Source organism: Emys orbicularis, chromosome 4, assembly GCF_028017835.1.
Source record: "Emys orbicularis isolate rEmyOrb1 chromosome 4, rEmyOrb1.hap1, whole genome shotgun sequence".
NCBI lineage: Eukaryota > Metazoa > Chordata > Testudines > Emydidae > Emys > Emys orbicularis.
Window position 1 is genome coordinate 129482096 of NC_088686.1, and position 19274 is coordinate 129501369.

Below are 19274 nucleotides of genomic sequence, written 5' to 3' on the forward strand. Positions count from 1 at the left end.
AAAGAGCAAGTTCAGCCCTTGCCAATTCCCTGTCATTTACTAAGGAGGAACCCCTCACATCCCCTCCACCTCCCCAGGTGAGCCTTGGAGAAAGGTGGAGCTGACAGGCAGCGCATCAGCCACATCCACCTGAGAGCCCTGAGCTAGTCTTGCCCACCACCATGGTACACAGGCTTCCAGATTTAAAAATGAGCCCCCTGTCTGGCTGTGGCTCAGAGAGGAGTCCCAGGAATCTTCCAAATCATCCAGCCCACATGTAATCACATTTTTCACATCTCTAGCCTCTGACTCGGCTAGCCACGATTGCGCCTCACAGCTCTCCGGAAGGAGAGGGAAGTCGTATTATCCCTATTTAATAGACAGGAGCATTAAGAGACCAGGACATGAAGTGGCCAATTTCTCACAGAGCGGCGGTGGAAAAGCCAGGAATAAAACCCAGGAGACCTCACTCCCAATCACTTGGCCCCATTCTCCTTCCAGGGCTGGGAGTAGAACCCAGGGTTCCTAACCCCCAGTCCTTCTGCTCTAATCATTACACAACATCTGCTACCTGCCACCCCCTCCTGTGTTAAAGAAGAGCCTGTGCTATGAAAGCAGCTCTCCCTTGGGCAGCTCCACACTTAGCATCCCCTCCACCAAGCCCCTTGAGTTAATACATTATCAGGCTTCTCCAGAGACCCTTCAAGCAAAGAGAGAGACATTGCTGAGAGACGCATACTAGACACATTGGGCTCCTTCCGCCTGGCCCTGGCAGCCGAACACTATTATAGCCATTACAGCACCCAGGAGCCTGCGGGGGCACAAACAGAGTGACAAAGGCCATGCCCCAAAGATGGAGCTCTCCAATGAGCAGCATTCCCATCCCATGGCTGCTGGAATCACTGTCTCTGCCCTGCCTGCTAATACAGTCAGCGCTCAAGCCAGGTAACAGTTCTACCTTTGGAGACCAACGCTGGGTTTGCACCCCTCCTTGCACCCATTTCCAGGTCTGGTGCATTGCAGCTTGGTGGCATGGGAGCTGCAGGATCTGGGGCCCATAGGGCCAATGCTGCTCGGTGGCTTGGGTGCAGCACAGTGATACAGCTGCTCTGGAGGAGCACAGACCTCCCTTTCCTTGCTACTGCTCATGGGAAGGTTCTGAGCCTCTCTCTCCAGAGTGCCAACCAAATCCTGGGCAGCAGCAGTGCTGATCTCGGGGCACCCTGGCGAGCTAAGGGCCCTGTGTGAGCTGCTCTGTGGAGTGGATGAATAGGTAGGCAGCATTGTATCCCTGCTGCAGAAATCCACTCAGCTCTGGCAGGTATTAGAAGGGCTTTGCACCAGCCCCATATGAAGGGGATAATACCTTTTAGCAATGATATTAATGCCTAATTTATCCTCTCTGGGCAAGGGTTTTATGCTGCTGCTGCTCCTGCAGGCCCGGTAGACTCTGCAGAGGTTCCCATTTCCCTTCCTCTTGGGAACTAAAAAGCATCTTCCCTCCCCCATGGCCTGCTGTCAGAAAGGGGCAATAGGTACTCTTCTGTGCCGGGTTTTAGGGGCGGATTCTTTTTCTCTCTGTCACAGCCATGATTGCTTCCGAAACAGCAGCTGGGGAGAGGGAGCAGCCCTGGCTAAGCAGCCTGCCCTCCTGCGGGGCCTAGGGCTAAAATGAGCCACAGGCATGGGGCTTCCCCCCGCCAGAGGTGTCACAACGTCACTGCACCTGCAATGTCTCTTGGGATGATGTTACCTGGGCCCCACGAATGACTTCGGAGCCAGGCACACAGGACTAGGATCGCTGCCCGCCCCCACCTCCCCAGCGCATGCGCACGCAGACACACAGAGCCAGAAGGAGCCCAGTAGCTCATTGCTCTCCCTTCTCCAGCATTTCAGGGGACCTTGCCATATCTGGCATCCTCTGGCTTTCAGATGGACCCAGACCACTGTGCTTTGCACGGGTTCTGCCTCAAATCACAACCTTCCCCACACCTGGGGCCTCAAGGTAGGCAACCCCGGCTCCCACTGATTTTGGCTGGATCTGGGGGTGCCCAGCACCACAGAGAGGTCCCCTGGCACGCAGGGGCGTCGGCTTGGGCCCCACGGCTTAGAAATGGTGGCCTGTGTATTCAGTGACCCTGCTGGGGTCAGGCACCCACGTGGGACAGGCGGCCCCGGGGGAGGTTAGCAGAAGGCAAGGCCGGAGGAAGGAGTGCAGAGGAGTTGAAGCCTCTAGGCACACATCAGAAGAGGAGCTGTTCCAGGCTTAAGTGGGAGGTGGGAAACCAACTGCAGAGTGCAAGGGGGAGCAGGGGCAGAGAAGGGCATGCAGGGAGAAGCTGAAGGAGGCACCTGGGCAGGGGAGGATGCCATGGAGAGCCTGGGAGGTCAGGGTGAGGAGCTGGAGCTGACGTGGAAGGAGGTACAGGTGAGGCCCAGGGCTGGTGATGTGATACGGTGGGAGCGGCAGGGCAGGACGGGCATGTGAAGGGAGAAGAGGAAGCTGCAGTAGTCCAAGCGGGAGGTGGCAAAGGCCTGGAGAAGGCTTTGGCAGTATGGGTGGGGTGGATTTGGGAGCCCAGCTACAGTGGGGAAGGAGCCAAGCGAGAGGATGCCTGTGACCGTGCAGGGGCAGGCTAGTAGGGTTGCAGCCCAAATGCCTGGCATGAGACGCTGACCTGTTGTAGCAGGCACCCACCCACGAGGCAGGACCAAGCCATGGCAGAGACAGCCGGAGGCTGGGGGCAGATGTGCGCGCACACAGAATTATTCTGGTTAGCAGGCTGTCAAAGCCAGCCTGTCCTGCCTGCAAAGCTGACTCCTGCAGAGTTGGATTGTGCCCTTGCCATTTCGTCCACTTTGCCCCCCAGCACAGAAGTGGCTCAAGGTGCTGCCATGCCAGCAAGGAGCCCTCACTGCACTGAATTTGAGCCCAGGAGAAGTTACATCGCTCAGGACCTGTGCTGAATGCACCCTCCCCCCAATGCTTCTCTGGCCTAATCGTGCACCCGGCAGAGCTGCCCCAAACAGGATGTGGTTTGCCTCAGAATCATGATTAACTACACGGCAGCGCATCACCCCCAAAGCCCCCCGTTCACAAGGCACCTCCGGCTGGAGGTCTGAGCCTGCTCGGGGCAGCGATGGGATGCTGGGTGGATCAGCACCAGGCAAGACACCCCACCCCACATGGGGATTACTAGAGACCCTGGCCCCACGTTAATGAACTGCAGACGTGTGGCTGCCAAGCTACGCCTGCCCTACTGCAGAGCGAGGCCTAAGGGAAGGCCTGTTCCATGGCTCCTCAACCTCACCCCTCCCATCCATCCTCTGCCCTGTGCTCTGAACACTAGTGCAGCAGGTGTGCAAACAGCTTGAGCTCCCTGCAGCACCAGACCTTAACCCCCATGCAGCCTCTGCTCACACGAGCTCTGGAATACAGCAACCCCACCCCCAAAGGTCCTCCAGCATCAGGGGCTGCAGAATTTCCCCCAGTGACAATATAACGCGAAGAGAAGCCAGGCCACCTCGATGGCACCGCAGCCGCTAGCACAGGCTCCTCTCGCTACTGCTTCCCCTACGGAAGCTCCCACATTTCTCCTGTCCAAAGATCCCCTCCACACGCTCTAATCGTCTGGCTGTACCAGCAAGCTGGCGTCTGGCTCTGTGCTGGAGCTCCTGGGGCAGTTCTGTTCTCAGAATATCCAGACGCCCTCCCAAGCTGGGAAGCAGACACCAGCTGCTGCAGCCTGAGAGAGAAAGGGATGTAGGGGGACAGCGGGGAGGGAGAACCCTGGGAGTTTCCTCTGTTAGGAATTCCCCTCCCAGCACTCCATGCCACCCTCCCCTTTGGTGACCAAGTCCCTGGCCCATTGTCTTGTTTCCTAGGAAACTTGTCTGGAGCTTCCCCCCCCCCCCCCGCCCCAACCTACTTCTGCTCCTGCTCTGCCTGTACATCAACCAGCCGCTGCTCCCAGCCTGAAGTGCGCAGCACGCCAGAGCTGTCACAGACATAACATCATCTGGCAGCAACACCACCTTCATCCTTGCTGGGGTTTCAAACGCTCCTCCTGGATGGGAGACTTGAAAGGATGCTGTCAGCTAGGTGCAGGCGCCACGCTTAGATGTGGGGGGGGGGGGAGGGAGATAAATAGAAAAGAGAACGGTTTGCAAAACCCAACACAGAGACATCTGTGCACCAGCTCGCTCTAGGGGAGAAACCGATGTAAACATCCCCCCCCCCCACCTGGGGCTGAGCACCCAGCAAGAAAGTGGAGGTGAAACTGATCAGCCCAGATTCAGCGTCTGCGCTGAGTGATCAAAGCTGATTCATAGATTCCAAGGCCAGAAGCAACAGTTGGGATCATCTAGTCTGACCCGCTGTGTTACACAGGGCAGAGAACTGCCCCAGAATCATTCCTAGAGCAGAGCTTGAGAAAAACATCCTGTCTTGATTTACAAATGGTCAGTGATGGAGCATCCACCGTGACCCTTGGTCAGTTGTTCCAATGGTTAATCATCCTCCCTGTTAAAAATTTACACCTATCCCCACTCTGAATTTCTCTAGCTTTAACTTCCAACCATTGGATCCTGCCATACCTTTCTCTGCTGGACTGAAGAAGCCTTTTTAAAATATTTGTTACCTTCTCTTTGTTAAACTAAATAGATTGTGCTCCTGGAGTCTATCACTCTAAGGCAGGTTTTCTAATCCTTTCATCATTCCCATGGCTCTTCTCTGACCCCTCTCTTCTTGAATTCAGGACACCAGACCTGGACACGGGATTCCAGCAGCAGTCACACCAGTGCCAAATACAGAGGTAAAATAACCTCTTTATTCTCCCAAAATAATCTCTCCTCCCCTACTAAAAATTCCCCCATTTTTACATCCCACAATCACATTAGCCCTTTTGGCCACAGTGTCATGTTCAGCTGATTATCAACCATGACCCCCAAATCTTTTTCAGTGTCACGGTTTCCCAGGATCGAGCCCCCCATCCTGTAAGTGTGGCCTATGTTCTTTGTGCCCAGGTGGAGACACTTACATTTAGCCATATTAAAACACATCGTTAGGTTGTTCCCAAGCTTTCCAAGCGATCCAGGTTGCTCTGTCACAGTGCCCTGTCCACTTCATTATTTACAACACCCCCAATCTTTGTGTCATCTGCAAACTTTACCAGTGATTTTATGTTTTCTTCCAGGTACTGATAAAAATGTTGACTAGTGAAGGGCCAAGAACCGATCCCTGCGGGACCCCACCGGAAACATGGAATGTGGTGGGCTGAATGAGGGGCCTTACAGTCCTAGCCTCTGCTTCTTGCAGCCATGGGGCTGGGAGGGCAAAGGTGCCTTCCTGATTCCAGGGTAGTCTGGGGACTGATATGGGTCATGGCAGGGGCACCATCGCCCCGGGTCATGGCATAATTTAGGGCAGCCTGGGGGTCCTCTCTATTTTATGTAAACCATGCCAGACTGCTCAGAATCCTGACAGATCCAGCTGTGCACCCTCTCTCCCACATCACACGCACCTGCCTGGGTCCATCTGTACGGAGGCACCTCCACGTACACTTTCCCTCACACTCCAGCATATATACATCACTCACAAGGCTCTGCACATATACACTCGTGCACCACCACCCCTGCACATATGCACCTATGCCACACACATAGGTACCCCTGCACAGAGACACCTGGGCGCACACACGTGCACTGGTCCATATTTCTGCTACCAGGTTCCTAATAAAACTGGCTCCCTGGCCAAAGAAGGGAACCCGCCAGCCCACCCTGGGGAAAAGGCTGCTCCTGACCTCATTCCCTTTCACTCCCGCACCCCGGGCTCCCCCAAACACTCCAGTTACAGAATGATGTGGGATTGCGAGCAGAGTCTTTGTGGCTGCCATGGGAGGCAGCAGTGCCCAGGGCTGCTTCCAGCTGCTGCGTGTCCAGACGCTGGCTGGGAGGCAGGTAACCTCAGGGCAAGACAGACACCCGAGATGGCAGCTGGACCCCAGCAAGGCTCTGCCTGGGAGAGATGGGGACAGGCATGCTGGATGATGTTCCAACAGCCAGGCTGAGAAACAGCGCGAGGCTGGATCATGGGCTGAGCCTGCGACGTACAACCCCAAACACCCCTCAGTGCAGGGGAGACTGACTAAAAGGCCTGGTGTACTCTGGAGCAGTCCGGAGCACTAGATGGCACTTGGCAGGGCAGCTAGAAGTGGGGGCGGGGCCAGCTGACATCTTCCAGGAAAAGTGCAAACAGGGCTATTTCACAGCACTGGGTGAAGATCAGATGGGGTATGAAAGGACACGGGTCTGGCTGTTAAGGCACTAGATGGGCTGGGCTGGGTCCACACCCTGGGTGATCTTGGGCAAGTCACTGAATCCCAGGGCCCCAACTCCTGCTTGTATGGTGTATCCCTTTCTCTCCCCTTCCGTCTGCTCTGTTTAGTGCCTCCATTCCTCCTCTTCCTATGCATCTGTAACGCATCTAGCACAAGGTGGCCCTGTTCCCGGTCGGGACCACAAGACACAGCTGTAACACCCATTGTAATGGGTCAAACAAAGGAGCTTCCATCACTGCCTCGCAGCCCCCAAGATCACCTCTCTGGAGGCTGCATGAAGAAGGGGGAGTTGAAACAAGCATGTTACCCTCTGCATGAGCAGTCACCAGAGAGGGCATAACTCAGTGGCACAGCAACAGCGTGAAGGGGGGCATCCCCTCTCTGGACTCCAGGGAGACACCGTGGGGCTGGGCAGGGGCTGGAGGGCAATGGGATCCTTACAATGGAACAGCAGAGGGATTTCACCACCAGAGGCCTGGGCCCAGAACTCCAGTCGCAAGGAGCATGGGATCAGAGGCGCTGTTTTGAGTAGGAGTGCGGTCGGTGCTCCTGTATGCTCTATGCAGGGGATGAAAGCGACTCGGAGCCTTCTAACAACAGGAGCAAATCCCAGCGCCCCGCAGGAGATGAGCCAGGCCATGTCTCGGGCTGCTGAGTGAAAGAGGGGGCCAGAGATCAAATGCTGCGTGGTCCCGAGGGGCAGCACTTTCCCTGAGAGCTGAAAAGAGCAGGCCAAGCAGCACTGTTCACTTGCCTGATAGGCCCTGCCGAGCTCCATTGTCTGCATATCTGTCAAAGCTGGCGTTTGGGGCCAATCCTCAGTCTGCTGGGCTCAGCGGCCAAACGGCAGGCACACTGTGGGGGGGGAGGGGCAAAGGGGGGCACCACCCCATGCTGCCCGGCCGGGGGAACTGCCAGCACTAACACCTGGGACTCTGCAGGACTGACTTTGACAATATAACTATGAGAGGAGGGGAAGGAGGCAAGAGAGACCCTGGGAATAACAAAACTTCCCCATCCCACAGGGGTCTGCAAGGGTCAATATAGTAACGATTGTTACTGCTCAGACATTACAGTACCATGGCCCAGATCAGTCCCATAGATCAATTGATCCCAATGTGCTGGGGGCAGGGAAAGAGGCTGAGTTGCACCCCAGGGAGGGATGTTTTCTCAGGAGTGATCCAGGACCAGTGCTTGGGCAATGCATTCCAGGCCTAAAGCAGACATACCGGCCAGTGAAGCATTACTAGCCTTGGCTTGTTGCAAGATACGGGACTTCACAATCACACCATCTTGTCCTTCCCCACTACCCCCGGGGGTAATGTCGACCTTTGTATCTGTCACCAATCCCTGGGTCTAGTGGGAGGGGAGGGGGAATCTGGCACTGGCCTAATGTCAAACATAGCTAGTCCCAGCATGGCACAATTTTCATCCCCCAACAACCAGAGCAGCCACACAAGCAAGGCCCTGGGAAACCAGACCGGACAGTACAGGAGGGTCGACAGCTGGAGAGAGGGGACATGGGTCCCTCAGCTAATCCTCATCTTCCCTCCTTTGGCTGGCTGGATGCTGCTGTTAGGGTGACCTCTGGCTGACTTTGTTTTAAATTATTTAATCTCTTCCCCCCCCCCCCCCCGAACATCTGTAAGGCCAACTTCCAAGCTCCTGTGTCCACACAGTGATGGGCCCGGCCCCGTGACAGCGACACAGGCAGAGCCCTTGGGTGCCAGCCCTGAGCGTCAGGAGCCGGAGCTGGTGCTCTCGGGTGGGGGAGAAAGGGGCCCATGCTCTGGGGGAAGGAGAGGCGAGCTTGGCAGAACTGCAGCCCAGGGTTTCCCTCCAGCTATCTTAGCGGAGCTGCCGCCGCGCAGGAATACAGCAGCTTTCGCCCACCCTGTTCCAGACCAGGTCGCGAGCTCCGCAGCAGCCGCTCCCGGCAACTGGAGCAGGAGGCTTCAAGGGCGAGACTGACGAGCTTGCAATGGCCGAGCTGTGAAATACCCAGGCGAGCTCTGGCGGCTCTCCCTCCAGGAAGCCTTTGCAAACAGCTCCCCCGTGTGGGCAAACATCACACCAAGTTCCCCGGCCCTGGTCCGTGCGGCTGACAGCGACGCCGCACTTCCTCGGGGCAGCTGGGCCTCCATCCCAGGCGCGTGCAGGCCGGGCCGCCTTCGGAACCCCCAGCTCACCAGCACGGATCACTGGCCGGCGAAGTGCCGGAGGCACAGGGCTTTGCTGTGGCGTAAGGACGAGGCTGTGATAATGTATCAAGCCCCTGTGATGCAAGGACGGAGGGGCCAGGGTAGTGCAGAGCCTGACATTTAAGAGATCTCAGGTTCAATTCCCTGCCCTGCTGCAGACGGCCGGGGCAACCTTGGGCAAGTCACTTAGGTCCCTATCTGTGCAAAAGCACAAAGAAACGATGGGAGTAACAGGACTGCCCACCTCACAGGGAGAGGTGCTCACACTCCAGCAATAGGGACCATGTAAGTACTAGAAACAGCCTGTCTGGTCACCATGTTGTCTCAGCCATCCCCTGGGACCCACTATCTTTCCCCCTCTTCACGGGGCAGAAGCTGATTTTCCTCTTCTCCCTGCCATCCTGGTGCCCATCAGAGGGGGCATGGGCAGACGTCTCCACACGGCCATTCTAGATCCTCAGTGCCGCCCGCGCTGGGCTTTCTCTTCCCTTCCATCTCAGGCCCAGCCCAGTCATTTGAGCAGCAGGATTGAAATCAGGAGATCTGGGTTAGCTGTGGGATCTTGAGCAAGTGTTGTTCCCTTTCTGTATCTCAATTTGCCCTGCTGTAAAATGGCAATAAAAATAACCCGGGGGGAGGGGGAGTCATGAGAATTAAGTGATTAGTGGCTGTGACATGCTTGAGAGCCTCTGATGACAGGTGCCATACAAGGTGCACTCTTCACTCAGACCCACTGGCTCTGCAGCAGCTGCATGGTGCTTGGGCACTCCTGCCCTGGAGAAATGAATGAGGCCAGACCACTTCCTGCCAACACTCTGCCTGTCTCGAGCCCACCCCCACTGGTGTTCAGATCGCCCAGGGCTTTAGCAGTTCAGTTAGCCCCCACCAGCCTTGCGAGTCAGGGAAGTGTTCCCCACATTTTACAGATGGGAAACTCTGGCACAGAGGGGTGACGTGTTTGCCCATGGTCACATGTGTCAACAGCAGAATGGGGAAAGGAGCCAGATCTGACTTTTAGGCCTCGGCTTCAGCCACTATCTTGTCTCATCCTACATGTCCCATCCCAGATAACACACACAAATGGCTGAGCTTCAAGCTCACAGCACCACGAGCCCTCAGTGCCTCACAGGCACAGTCATGGCACCCCAGTACCACCCTGCCAGCAATGCCACATGCCATCCGTGTACACCACAAACAGAGCACACATTGGGCATGGTTGGGATTGACTGAGGTTTCATTGTTACACACAAGAATTACACTCCATGACTGGGCCCCAATTACTGCAGGGCTGCGTTTTCAACACACAACACAGGCTAAGAGCGCACACAAACGCACCAGCCATATAGATGCCAAACACTTCTTACCCGTTACAATGCTATTTGAAATGCAGAGGACAGACAACGACAGCAATAGAAGGGTGAAGAGCCCTCTGCCACAGCGTGATCTAAAGTAACCTGGAGACTGAGATCATGGAAAATGAACCATTCGTGCCCTAGTTTACCTTGACCCTCTTCTACTGGAGTTATTGTGTTTCAAACAGAATCCAAATCCTGCTCTGTCTCTCCCTCCCACCCCATGCTGCTGACGAACTTCTCTGTGTGCCTTTTAGACACATCTAATTAGATGGACTATTTTCTCTTACCCATCCCCAGCGTCACCCCCTCCCCCCGAAGCTGGCAATCACAAGGGCAGAATGCTGGCTTGCTCAGCAAGCTGGAATCAAAGGTTGAACAGCAAAACCCAGCAGGTGTGGGATGTGATCAGAGAGGCCCAGAGAGCCTTCGCTCCATCTGCACCCCTCCCAATCAGTCTGCCCTAGCAACCTTCAGTCCAACGCAGCTGCTCGTCTGTCTGCTCTCCCTCTCCCCCAGGCTACAGTGCTTCTGGTTTATTTCCACTCCTGCTATGATCTATAACAAGATGTGCCATAATGAGGTCTATAGAGTCAGATATTGTGATGCTTGCTGCATGCCATGGTGTGCCAGACAATGGGCTACTGTACAAACCCCAACTGTACCTGGCCCATCTCTGCGAACAGCAGCTGCTGATGGAAACTGTTTGTCAGAGAACAAGGTCCTGGACTGCAGCTCTCCTAAGAAGTTCTCTCTGAGAAAGCAGCAGCTTTATACAGGTTTCCATCCCAACACAAAGCAGGGACAGTTCGGTATTTGTATAGTGCCCAGAGGCCCTCCCCAAGGTCAGCGCCCCATTGTGCGAAGTGCTACAGACATGTAGGGCACAATCCTGGTGCGTGGCTCTGCACTAAGGAAAAGCCCAGTCCAGATTCTGACTGGTTTGGTCGGCAATGCTGCAGGGAGACAGCCGGGTCGGGTTCTCCAGCTCCCATGCGGTGGCAAGTTCCTTCCACTGGCTCTCAGCTGGAGTGCAGCTGTACATACACGTTTCACGTCCCCAGCACCCAAAGCCTGAGCTCACGGGGTGGGGTGGGCATGGCTGTCCCATGTCACACCGGGAAGTACCCAGCATGTGGAAGGCTCCATATAACCAGAAAGGAACGTGGCTGTCAGCATTCAGGATTGAATCATAGAATACCAGGGTTGGAAGGGACCTCAGGAGGTCATCTAGTCCAACCCTCTGGTCAAAGCAGGACCAACCCCAACTAAATCATCCCAGCCAGGGCTTTGTCAAGCCTGACCTTAAAAACCTCTAAGGAAGGAGATTCCACCACTTCCCTAGGTAACCCATTCCAGTGCTTCACCACCCTCCTAGTGAAAAAGTTTTTCCTAATAACCAACCTAAACCTCCCCCACTGCAACTTGAGACCCTTATTCCTTGTTCTGTCATCTGGTACCACTGAGAACAGTCTAGATCCATCCTCTTTGGAACCCCCTTTCAGGTAGTTGAAAGCAGCTATCAAATTCCCCCTCATTCTTCTCTTCTGCAGACTAAATAACCCCAGTTCCCTCAGCCTCTCCTTATAAGTCATGTGTTCCAGCCCCCTAATCATGTTTGTTGCCCTCCGCTGGACTCTTTCCAATTTTTTCACATCCTTCTTGTAGTGTGGGGCCCAAAACTGGACACAGTACTCCAGATGAGGCCTCAATGTTGAATTGCACTTCATTAGTTCCCTGAGATGGAAGACATTCCCACCGTCAAGCGGCAGTCAAAGCCAATGCCTTTAGCCCACAGGGCAGGGACTTGGCCTGGCTTTTTGGACCCATAACACAACAGAGAGAGGGGATTCAGTTGGGTTAAACGAGCCAGAGCCACTCAGAAAGAAGCTAAAAGGAGGAATGTCCTGAGCTTGGGAAGTGCAAGGATTGCTCCTGCCAGCTTCGCAGGGTTAATCCAGAGTGACACTGCCAGTGGAGTTTCAGAAAGAGGAGTGAGTCCTTGGGGAGGGGAAGGATAGCTGGCAACCAAACCCTGAGTGCACAAAAGAATCTGCACGCTCTTTCATTTTCCAGTCGAGTGGGACTGAGCAGAAGATGGCACAAGGGTTTCAGCAGCATGTTCACAGCAAGAGCCATCAAAGGGTATCACAGCCCTTCCATGGGTCTCCACCCCGCTAGCACATCTGCCTTGCCCCTGCTGCCACCCCCACCCACGCAGTGATAGTCTGCTCACTGCATGTGTCCCCACACTAGCCTAGTAGCTGATCCTCAGGAAGGATAGTAGCCTAGCAGAGCTACTCTTTAGCCAGGGCTGCGGTGCTGAGGGTCCCAGGTGAAAACCCCACTGGTGACGCATACGGGGAGGTGTGGGGGGCATGACATTGAACATTCTGTTGGTGCAGTGCCAGCTAGTTAGCACCTCAGGCTCCTGTTCTCTGCTCTGGTCCTTCACCCCCTCCACAACTGCCCCACCCCGACAACTATTCAGGAAAGAAGGGGTTAAATGCGTGATTTAACCAAGCACCCCCTCCAAACAGGGGCCTCTCCCCAGAGCTGTGTAGGTTCCTTGGATGCCGGTGAGACAGCAGCGGAGGAAAAGGAAGAGGGTGAACTGGCAGCACCCCCAAAAGGAAAATGCAATGCAAGCCAGTGGGGCACCTTCCCTGAGATACTGGAGACAGACACCCGCCGCAAGTCCTGCCATTGAAATGGTTAAACATGGGAACAGTGCAAGTCAATCAGCTCCCACCCCAAACATGGCCCTAGGAGCTTTGCTGCTGACTAAGGCTACGTCTACACTATGGGGACTATAGCAACACAGCTCCGTCGCCGCAGCAATGCCAGCACACACCCGCAGTGTCAATGCAGCCTACAGACAGAAGGGGCTTTTCCATTGGCATAGGAACACCACCTACCCGAGTGATGGTAGCTAGCCTGATGAAAAACTGCTTCTGTCACCCCAGCTGTGTCAACACCGGGGGTGCGGTCAGCACAGCCATGGCGCTCGTGAGCTCTGGAGCTATGCTGACCTAAATTTTCAGTGGAGCCCAGGTCCAAAGCCCAAGTTATTGCGAGTTACGAAGCCCCCACAGCTAGTAAACCTACCCCTGGGCTACACCTGCAAAGCCATCCCCAGCCCACGAAAACCCCAGGGACACTGCAAACTTGGTTCTTTCCCATTACAACCCACTGAGCTAACCCATGGCCTCTGCCCCAAAGCGACACGCAGATACAGACCTGCCACTGCAGCAGGGGACAATCAAGAGCAGAAGTCAAGTGCTGCAACTGGCCTTTGAAACAGCCGCTTCTCTGAGGGGGCTTCACAGGATGTGGAGGGTGCCAAGCAACCACCTCCCCAGGATCCCCCCACCCCATCCTTGGCTAAAGTTAACTCAGTGTTTGTCAAAGGGACCATGCAGAGCCAAGACCTTCGCTTACCCACTGGATGGGTACAGCCTGGGCAGCAATAGTGCAAGTTTCCACACCCAATGCCACCTGTCTATGGTGCTATCCTCACCATAGGATCTAGGTGCTTACCTGCGTGCCTCAGGCATAGCTAGACCACCAACTCATTTCACACAGGCCCATTTCACACCCCACATTGGCGAGAATCCAGGCAAAAGGCCCCATATCTTTCCAACTGCTCCCTCAGCCTGCTGGGTCCTTGGGGGGGGGGGCCCAACTACCACAAAATCCAACCCTCCTGCCTAGGAAAAGCCTGGGGCTCTGTGAGGGCCTGCATGGGTCGGGGCTGGGGGGCATCGCAGGGGGAGAGGGCAACGGGAAGCCCAGAGTAATATTAGGAACAATAATTAATCCAGTTTGAAGAGAACCTGGGACCTATTGCACCCAGGCGCTCTTCTGCCCCATTTACAATCCCAGCAGCCCCAGGGGTTGAACGACAAGCAGAGATGGCCAGCGGAGTTCTGCCTGCAAAGATGGGCCGGGGCTTTGCACCCGAAAGCAAAGGAACTCATCCAAGGGCAGGACCAGCTAAGCTGCAGTGCTAAGGGGCAGGGACTCCAGTGTGAGCCAGGAGCTTGAAATCAAGTCCTGGGTCCAAAACCTGAACAAAGAGACATTAAGTGTCTATCTTAGCTGTGATCTGCCAGCTCAGGACCTATGCCCACAGGGCAGCTCTGCTAAACACACAAGGGGAAATGCTCATTAGTACAGGGAGCGAAGGGACTAGCCACAATGCACCCGTGCACTGTGGAACGAAGGCAGAAGGGCAGGCAGGAGCTCAGACCCGGGGAGGGGGGGGGGGGGGGGAAGAGAGGGGGATGGGCAGGCCGGAATTCAGACCGGGGGGGGGGGGGGTAGGGGGGAGAAGAGAGGGGGATGGGCAGGTGGGAGCTCAGACCTGGGGTGGGAAGAGGCACAAGGAGAAGGAGAGGCCGGAGTTCAGACACACACCCTTTTCTTCGGTAGGTGAACACCCGTGGTCTGGTTCATGATCACCAGGGCAGGGTAGAAGGGCAGTGCCAGGCAGAAATACCAAGCTACCCCTTTGATCTGTGCCTGGAACCAGTCAGAGCAAATCCCGAGGACTACAGTGAAGGTGGCCAGCAGACACACAACCAGGCCACATGTGACATGGTACAGCCTCAGCCGTGCCACAGAGGAGATCCTCAGCAGCTGGGGGAAGCGCAGGCTAAGCCCGCACAGAGCCTGCCCGCAGGTGGCAGCCAGAGTCAGGACGCCCAGGAGGCTGTGCCAGGAAACCAAGTGCGGGAGCTCGCTCCGATTCTTGCTGGAGATGATGAAGGCCAGGCCCAGCGTGGCAGCCACAACCACTAGCGTCTGCGCAGTCCAGTGCAGCCACACTTTCACCTGGCGGGAGCAAAGGCAGAACGGCGAGTTCTCGGGCGAGAAGAGCAGGATGGCTTCGGGTAGGCAGAGGCAGAACTGGGGACACAGGAGACCATTAGCAACACAAGGCCCGGCTGCCCCCCACCCTGCCCAGCGGGAACACTGGCCAAGGACCCTGCATGGGACAGCACGTTAGACCAGAGACAGAAGAGCACAAGGGGCCTTTAGGGGTAAAAGGAAAAGTTCACACTTCCAGCCCTGAGCCACTCCGGTGGGTAGAGCCATGAGATCGCCATCACCAGTGACAAGAGGGCTCAGCGTACATAAGGGGGGACTGGGAAACTTGGCCTTGTCCCTGTGAGTTAGTTCAATCCTAGCAAATCATGCACACTCCTGCTCCCATCATCAGCATCAGGGCTTTGCAGGGCAGGTTGACGCTGCCGCAGCGTTAGCATGTCACATGCGGACGCTACACCCACCTCCAACCTCTTTCCAGGGGTTGTTTTGAATCTAAAAAGCCCCCTATTGCATGTTCCTGGGGACTTTCAAGACCTTCCTCCCACTCCAGTGGAGCTCAGGTGGGATACGCTCCTGCAGCCCCCATGTTTCTATTCTGCGGGGTGGGGGGAGATAAAGGTCAGAAGCAGGGCATTCCAGGCTCGAATACGTGTCCCACTTTTTATTATTATTTTTAAACCTTCAGGGCATGTTGCAGGATCCAGCTATTCCCTAAGGCCTGTCATGGGAAGAGGGTTTTCTGGGGGTTAGAATTTGCCTTTTCGTTGTTTTCATTTAGCTATGCTTTTAAACTAGTGTAAATGTGTTTGGAAAATTATAACTGGTGGCCCGTTTATCAATCAAAATAAATAATTCTCATCTATTTCATACATAGTGGAAACCATCTTTAACTCCTGGCAGTGTAAGAGGGTCTTGCCTCCCACTGTACATTCAGAATTCCCAGATACACACACTTCTCTTACTGATGTTCACAAGCTTCCCACTCTGCTCCAGACGAAATCCCTTCACCCCTGAACCCTCGCTCTCAGCCATTGGCACAGCAGCTTTCACTCCAAACTGACACTGAACCACATCTGGAATCAGCCATTTGCTCAGGGCTAAGAACTACTGTTTGGGGGCATCTTGCCAATCAGGAGAGCACCTACTTTAAAGATGTGGGGAATAAATTCATTGTTGACACCAGATCAGATGCTCTAGAGTCTGCGCTTCTCTCCAACCACCACATCCACCGACTGAAACACTGGAAACCAGACCTCGGGAGTGAATGGGAGCCAGCTAGGACACGCAAGTACTCAGGAAGATAGCACTTGCTGCAATGGATCATGGGCTGAATCCGACAAGGACAAATGAGTGCATGCTGCTAAGGGTGGCTCCATCTGCACGAGTGGGACCCCGGGGGAGGGAAGCCAGAGCTACATGCTAACGTCTCCAAAAGCAAACCAAAGCAGCTATAAACCCGGGGACATTTCTAGTAGATAAACAGAAAACAAAAATAAACTTACCGCTATAGACATGAAGACAGGGTGCCAAGAAAACAGACCTGGGAAGGAAAGAGTCAACACTTCGGGTTGGGGCAACACTTAGCACTAAACAGGAAATGATGCTTCATTCACCCATTCTGTACCGGAGCACTTCTTATCACCATTACATTTCCTCTCCCCTGGCTGTGGAGCCTGATGGGGACAATCAAGCATGGAGGGTGCACTGAACTATCTGGTGCTCTGGTCTGAATCCTGTTTTCCTGATGGATTTGGGAAGGCTTGTGGAATACAGCGTTTCAGTCCCTTTCTCCCCCCCACCCCCACCCTTGGCAATGTTTATTTCTACCCTTGGAGATAATATCCCTTCTCAGAATTAATCAGTGGTTCTTAAAAACTACTGCGTGTTCAAACTGAGTGGAAGCCAAGATGAGTGCAGCCTTTTAAACAATGTTACATTGACCCGAGTCTTTGCACTGCAGCTTTTCCCAGATGCATCCCATTTCACACTCAACTTCTCCTGCCCTCCCCCACCCCCCACATGGACCTTTTCTAACAGCAGAGAGTTGACCCAAACACAGGGAATGCTGAAACTGACATGCTGGGAAACTTCATAGATGCTGAAAAACTAAGTGGTCCATAATTTCACACTCCCTCCTTCTCCTCCCACTCTCCGCTAGGTCCCTCCGCACTTTAAAAGCCAGCGTCACCCATCTTAGTGAGGAGGAGTAACTGACAACACCGTGGAGAGCAAGGAATAAAACTGCTGGCTCCTGCTCTACAGCCCCTGGCTCCCTCTCCCAGGGGCGAGAGGAGACATGCACATGGGTAACGCTAGGACAGGAAGGGCTCTGGTCAGCCCCAGGAAGGACGACACCCCATTTCAGAGACCCGGGACAGGGAGGATGTTCTCCACAGTGGAAGAGGGGTCCGGAAGGGGGTTGGGAACTGACTCAGTGCAGACCCCAATGCCCCAACGCGGGGGCACTGTACTATAGGGAGCAGGGTGGAGGCTTGGGAGGGGGTGCTCAGTTGCTCTGTAGCCCACTTACCAGTAATTACTAAGAAGGAACCCCTGACTCTGGCCCTGCGTTCCCCGCCCTTAGCCTGCTGCATCCCTAAAGCCCCATCACTTCCTCTCCCGCCGCACCTCCTCTGGCCCCTGCACCCTCCATCGCCCCCCATCCAGCTTCACCCCAACACTCACCTGGGCCCAACCAGTCCCCGCTCCTTAACCCTTCCCCCCCTCAGCCCCCACCCCACTTACTGGTGCCGGGCCGAGAGAGCAGCAGCAGGAAGAGGGTGAGGCCCAGCGCCACCAGGTGCGCCAGGAGGCCGGTGCCACGCCGCAGCCAGCGGGAGACGCGGGACTCAGGGGGCCCGGCCTGCATGGCGGGACCGGGGGCGGCCCCCGCCCCAACGACACCGGCCTGCGGGGGGTGGGGAGGGGCCGAGGGCGTGAGACGGGGCCGGAGGGGAGAGGGAGGGGTGGAGCTAGAGGGAGGGGTGGATGGGAGGGGGAGGGGCCAGAGGGGAGAGGGAGGGGTTAAAGGGGGCAGGTGGAGGGGTGGAGCTAGAGGGAGGGGCCAGAGGGAGGGGTGGATGGGAGGGGCCAGAGGGGCGGAGCTAGAGGGATCCAGGGGGACTGGAGGGAGGATCTGGAGGACTGAAATTCTACTGGTGGAGCCACTCTACTTTCTCCCAAGAGCCTTGACCCTAGACCACCTCCCTTTGGGTTCATGGGGCGCAGCCCATCTTCTAGGAGGGCAGTCAGCCTGGAGGCCAAAGCCACGTCGCCCCTTTGGGCTGGCATCTCTCTGGGACCAGTTCCCTGCTGTGCCGGCTGGCAGCCAACATAGGTCGGGACCCCAAAGGGGGCAGCTCCATGGCCGTTTGAGACCCACGCCCACACCCCAGCAGCATGAATTCAGCCTTCCCACACAGGGACGTCACCCAGGGCTCCTGGGCCTGCCCCGTGTCCTGTGGGCACACTCTGCTGCCCTATGGCTAGCAGAATGAGGCTGGGGAAACTCCACAAAGAGGGATCTGGTCACAGACACTTGGAGGAATGGATGTTGAGGGCTTTTTCTAAACCACTGCCCTGCCTGCCCATTCTTGGGCAAGGATCAGCTGACTGCTTCCTGCAGGCCTGCTCCAGACAGGCCTTTCCTCACTCCCACAGCAGAAGGGCTGCTGTTTTCATGCGCAGGACTGTCAGCGCTGCCTACCATTCAGGTTGCTGGACGTTTCCCATTATAAAAGCCTATTTTCAGTTGCTTATAACTTTGCCAAACTTTAACCAATTGGGCTGAAATTTTCCATGCTGGGTGCCTGCTCCAAGCTGATTTTTGTGGTGGATGAGGGAGGATTTCAGCCAAAACAGTTCAGCTGCTTCTGAGATGAAGGCTAGTGAAAAATACCTTGTTTTTCCCATGTTAAAAAATTCTGGTCCTCTTTTTGGAAAGCTCTAGCGCCTCCCTGCTTTGGGACAGGGACTTGAAGTTTGACAGGGTGTTAGAGATGTGCCTTTTGCCATCCCTGGAGAAATCTGCCCATATTTGGCCAAGTTATGAGCATCTGAAAAATTGCGGTTTGCACATGCTCAGCTGAGACTTTGATTTTTGCAGCTCAGTTCTCCAAAGATTCTGGCTGCACTGGGTCCACTCCAGGCTGGGCCTCACAAGCACTTTCCCTGCATGTGCAGTTCTGGGTTGCTGTGGGTCATGCCGAGGCCCAGCCAGGGCGCCCAAACTGAGAGCCAGGAGCCAGTCTCCTGTACTCTCAGTGACCCCCCTGGCTGGGTCCAGGCAGCTTGGAGGAGGAAGCTGCCTGATATGAACGCAGAGGGAATGAGAGCGAGAACTGTGAGCTGGGGCTGGGGAGAGCAGATTGAGGCTATGTCTACGCTGCACACCAGTGTCGGCAGCGTCTAGGGGACGTGTAGCGACACACTGCAGTGAAAAGCAGGCTGCGTCCACACTGCAGTGTGTAGCTAAACATGTCAGTGAAAGGCTGGCAGGGCAGGCAGTGGGGGAAGGCTCCAGTAGCTGGGAGACAGCAGGACCCGACATGGCTAAAAACAGCAGGACAGAC

General features: G+C 55.4%; 1 protein-coding gene across 1 annotated transcript; it reads right to left on the reverse strand.

Annotated features, from left to right (window-relative positions):
* Positions 1–14276: 14276 nt before the first annotated feature.
* On the reverse strand, positions 14277–17572 carry LOC135878597 (probable transmembrane reductase CYB561D1). The gene is made up of 3 exons (XM_065404303.1): positions 17449–17572; positions 16206–16243; positions 14277–14781 (listed from the first exon to the last, which is right to left on the reverse strand). Exons 1-3 carry the CDS (start codon positions 17570–17572, stop codon positions 14278–14280), a joined length of 666 nt encoding a protein of 221 aa, XP_065260375.1. The 3' UTR covers position 14277.
* Between the last annotated feature and the right edge of the window lie 1702 nt (positions 17573–19274).

Coding starts and splice junctions, on each gene's coding strand:
- LOC135878597 (XM_065404303.1), bottom strand. CDS start 17,572: ATGCAGGCCGGGCCCCCTGAGTCCCGCGTCTCCCGCTGGCTGCGGCGT. Junction 16,244..17,448: donor GCTCTCTCGGCCCGGCACCA/GTAAGTGGGGTG, acceptor TTTCCTTCCCAG/GTCTGTTTTCTTGGCACCCT. Junction 14,782..16,205: donor CTGTCTTCATGTCTATAGCG/GTAAGTTTATTT, acceptor CTGTGTCCCCAG/TTCTGCCTCTGCCTACCCGA.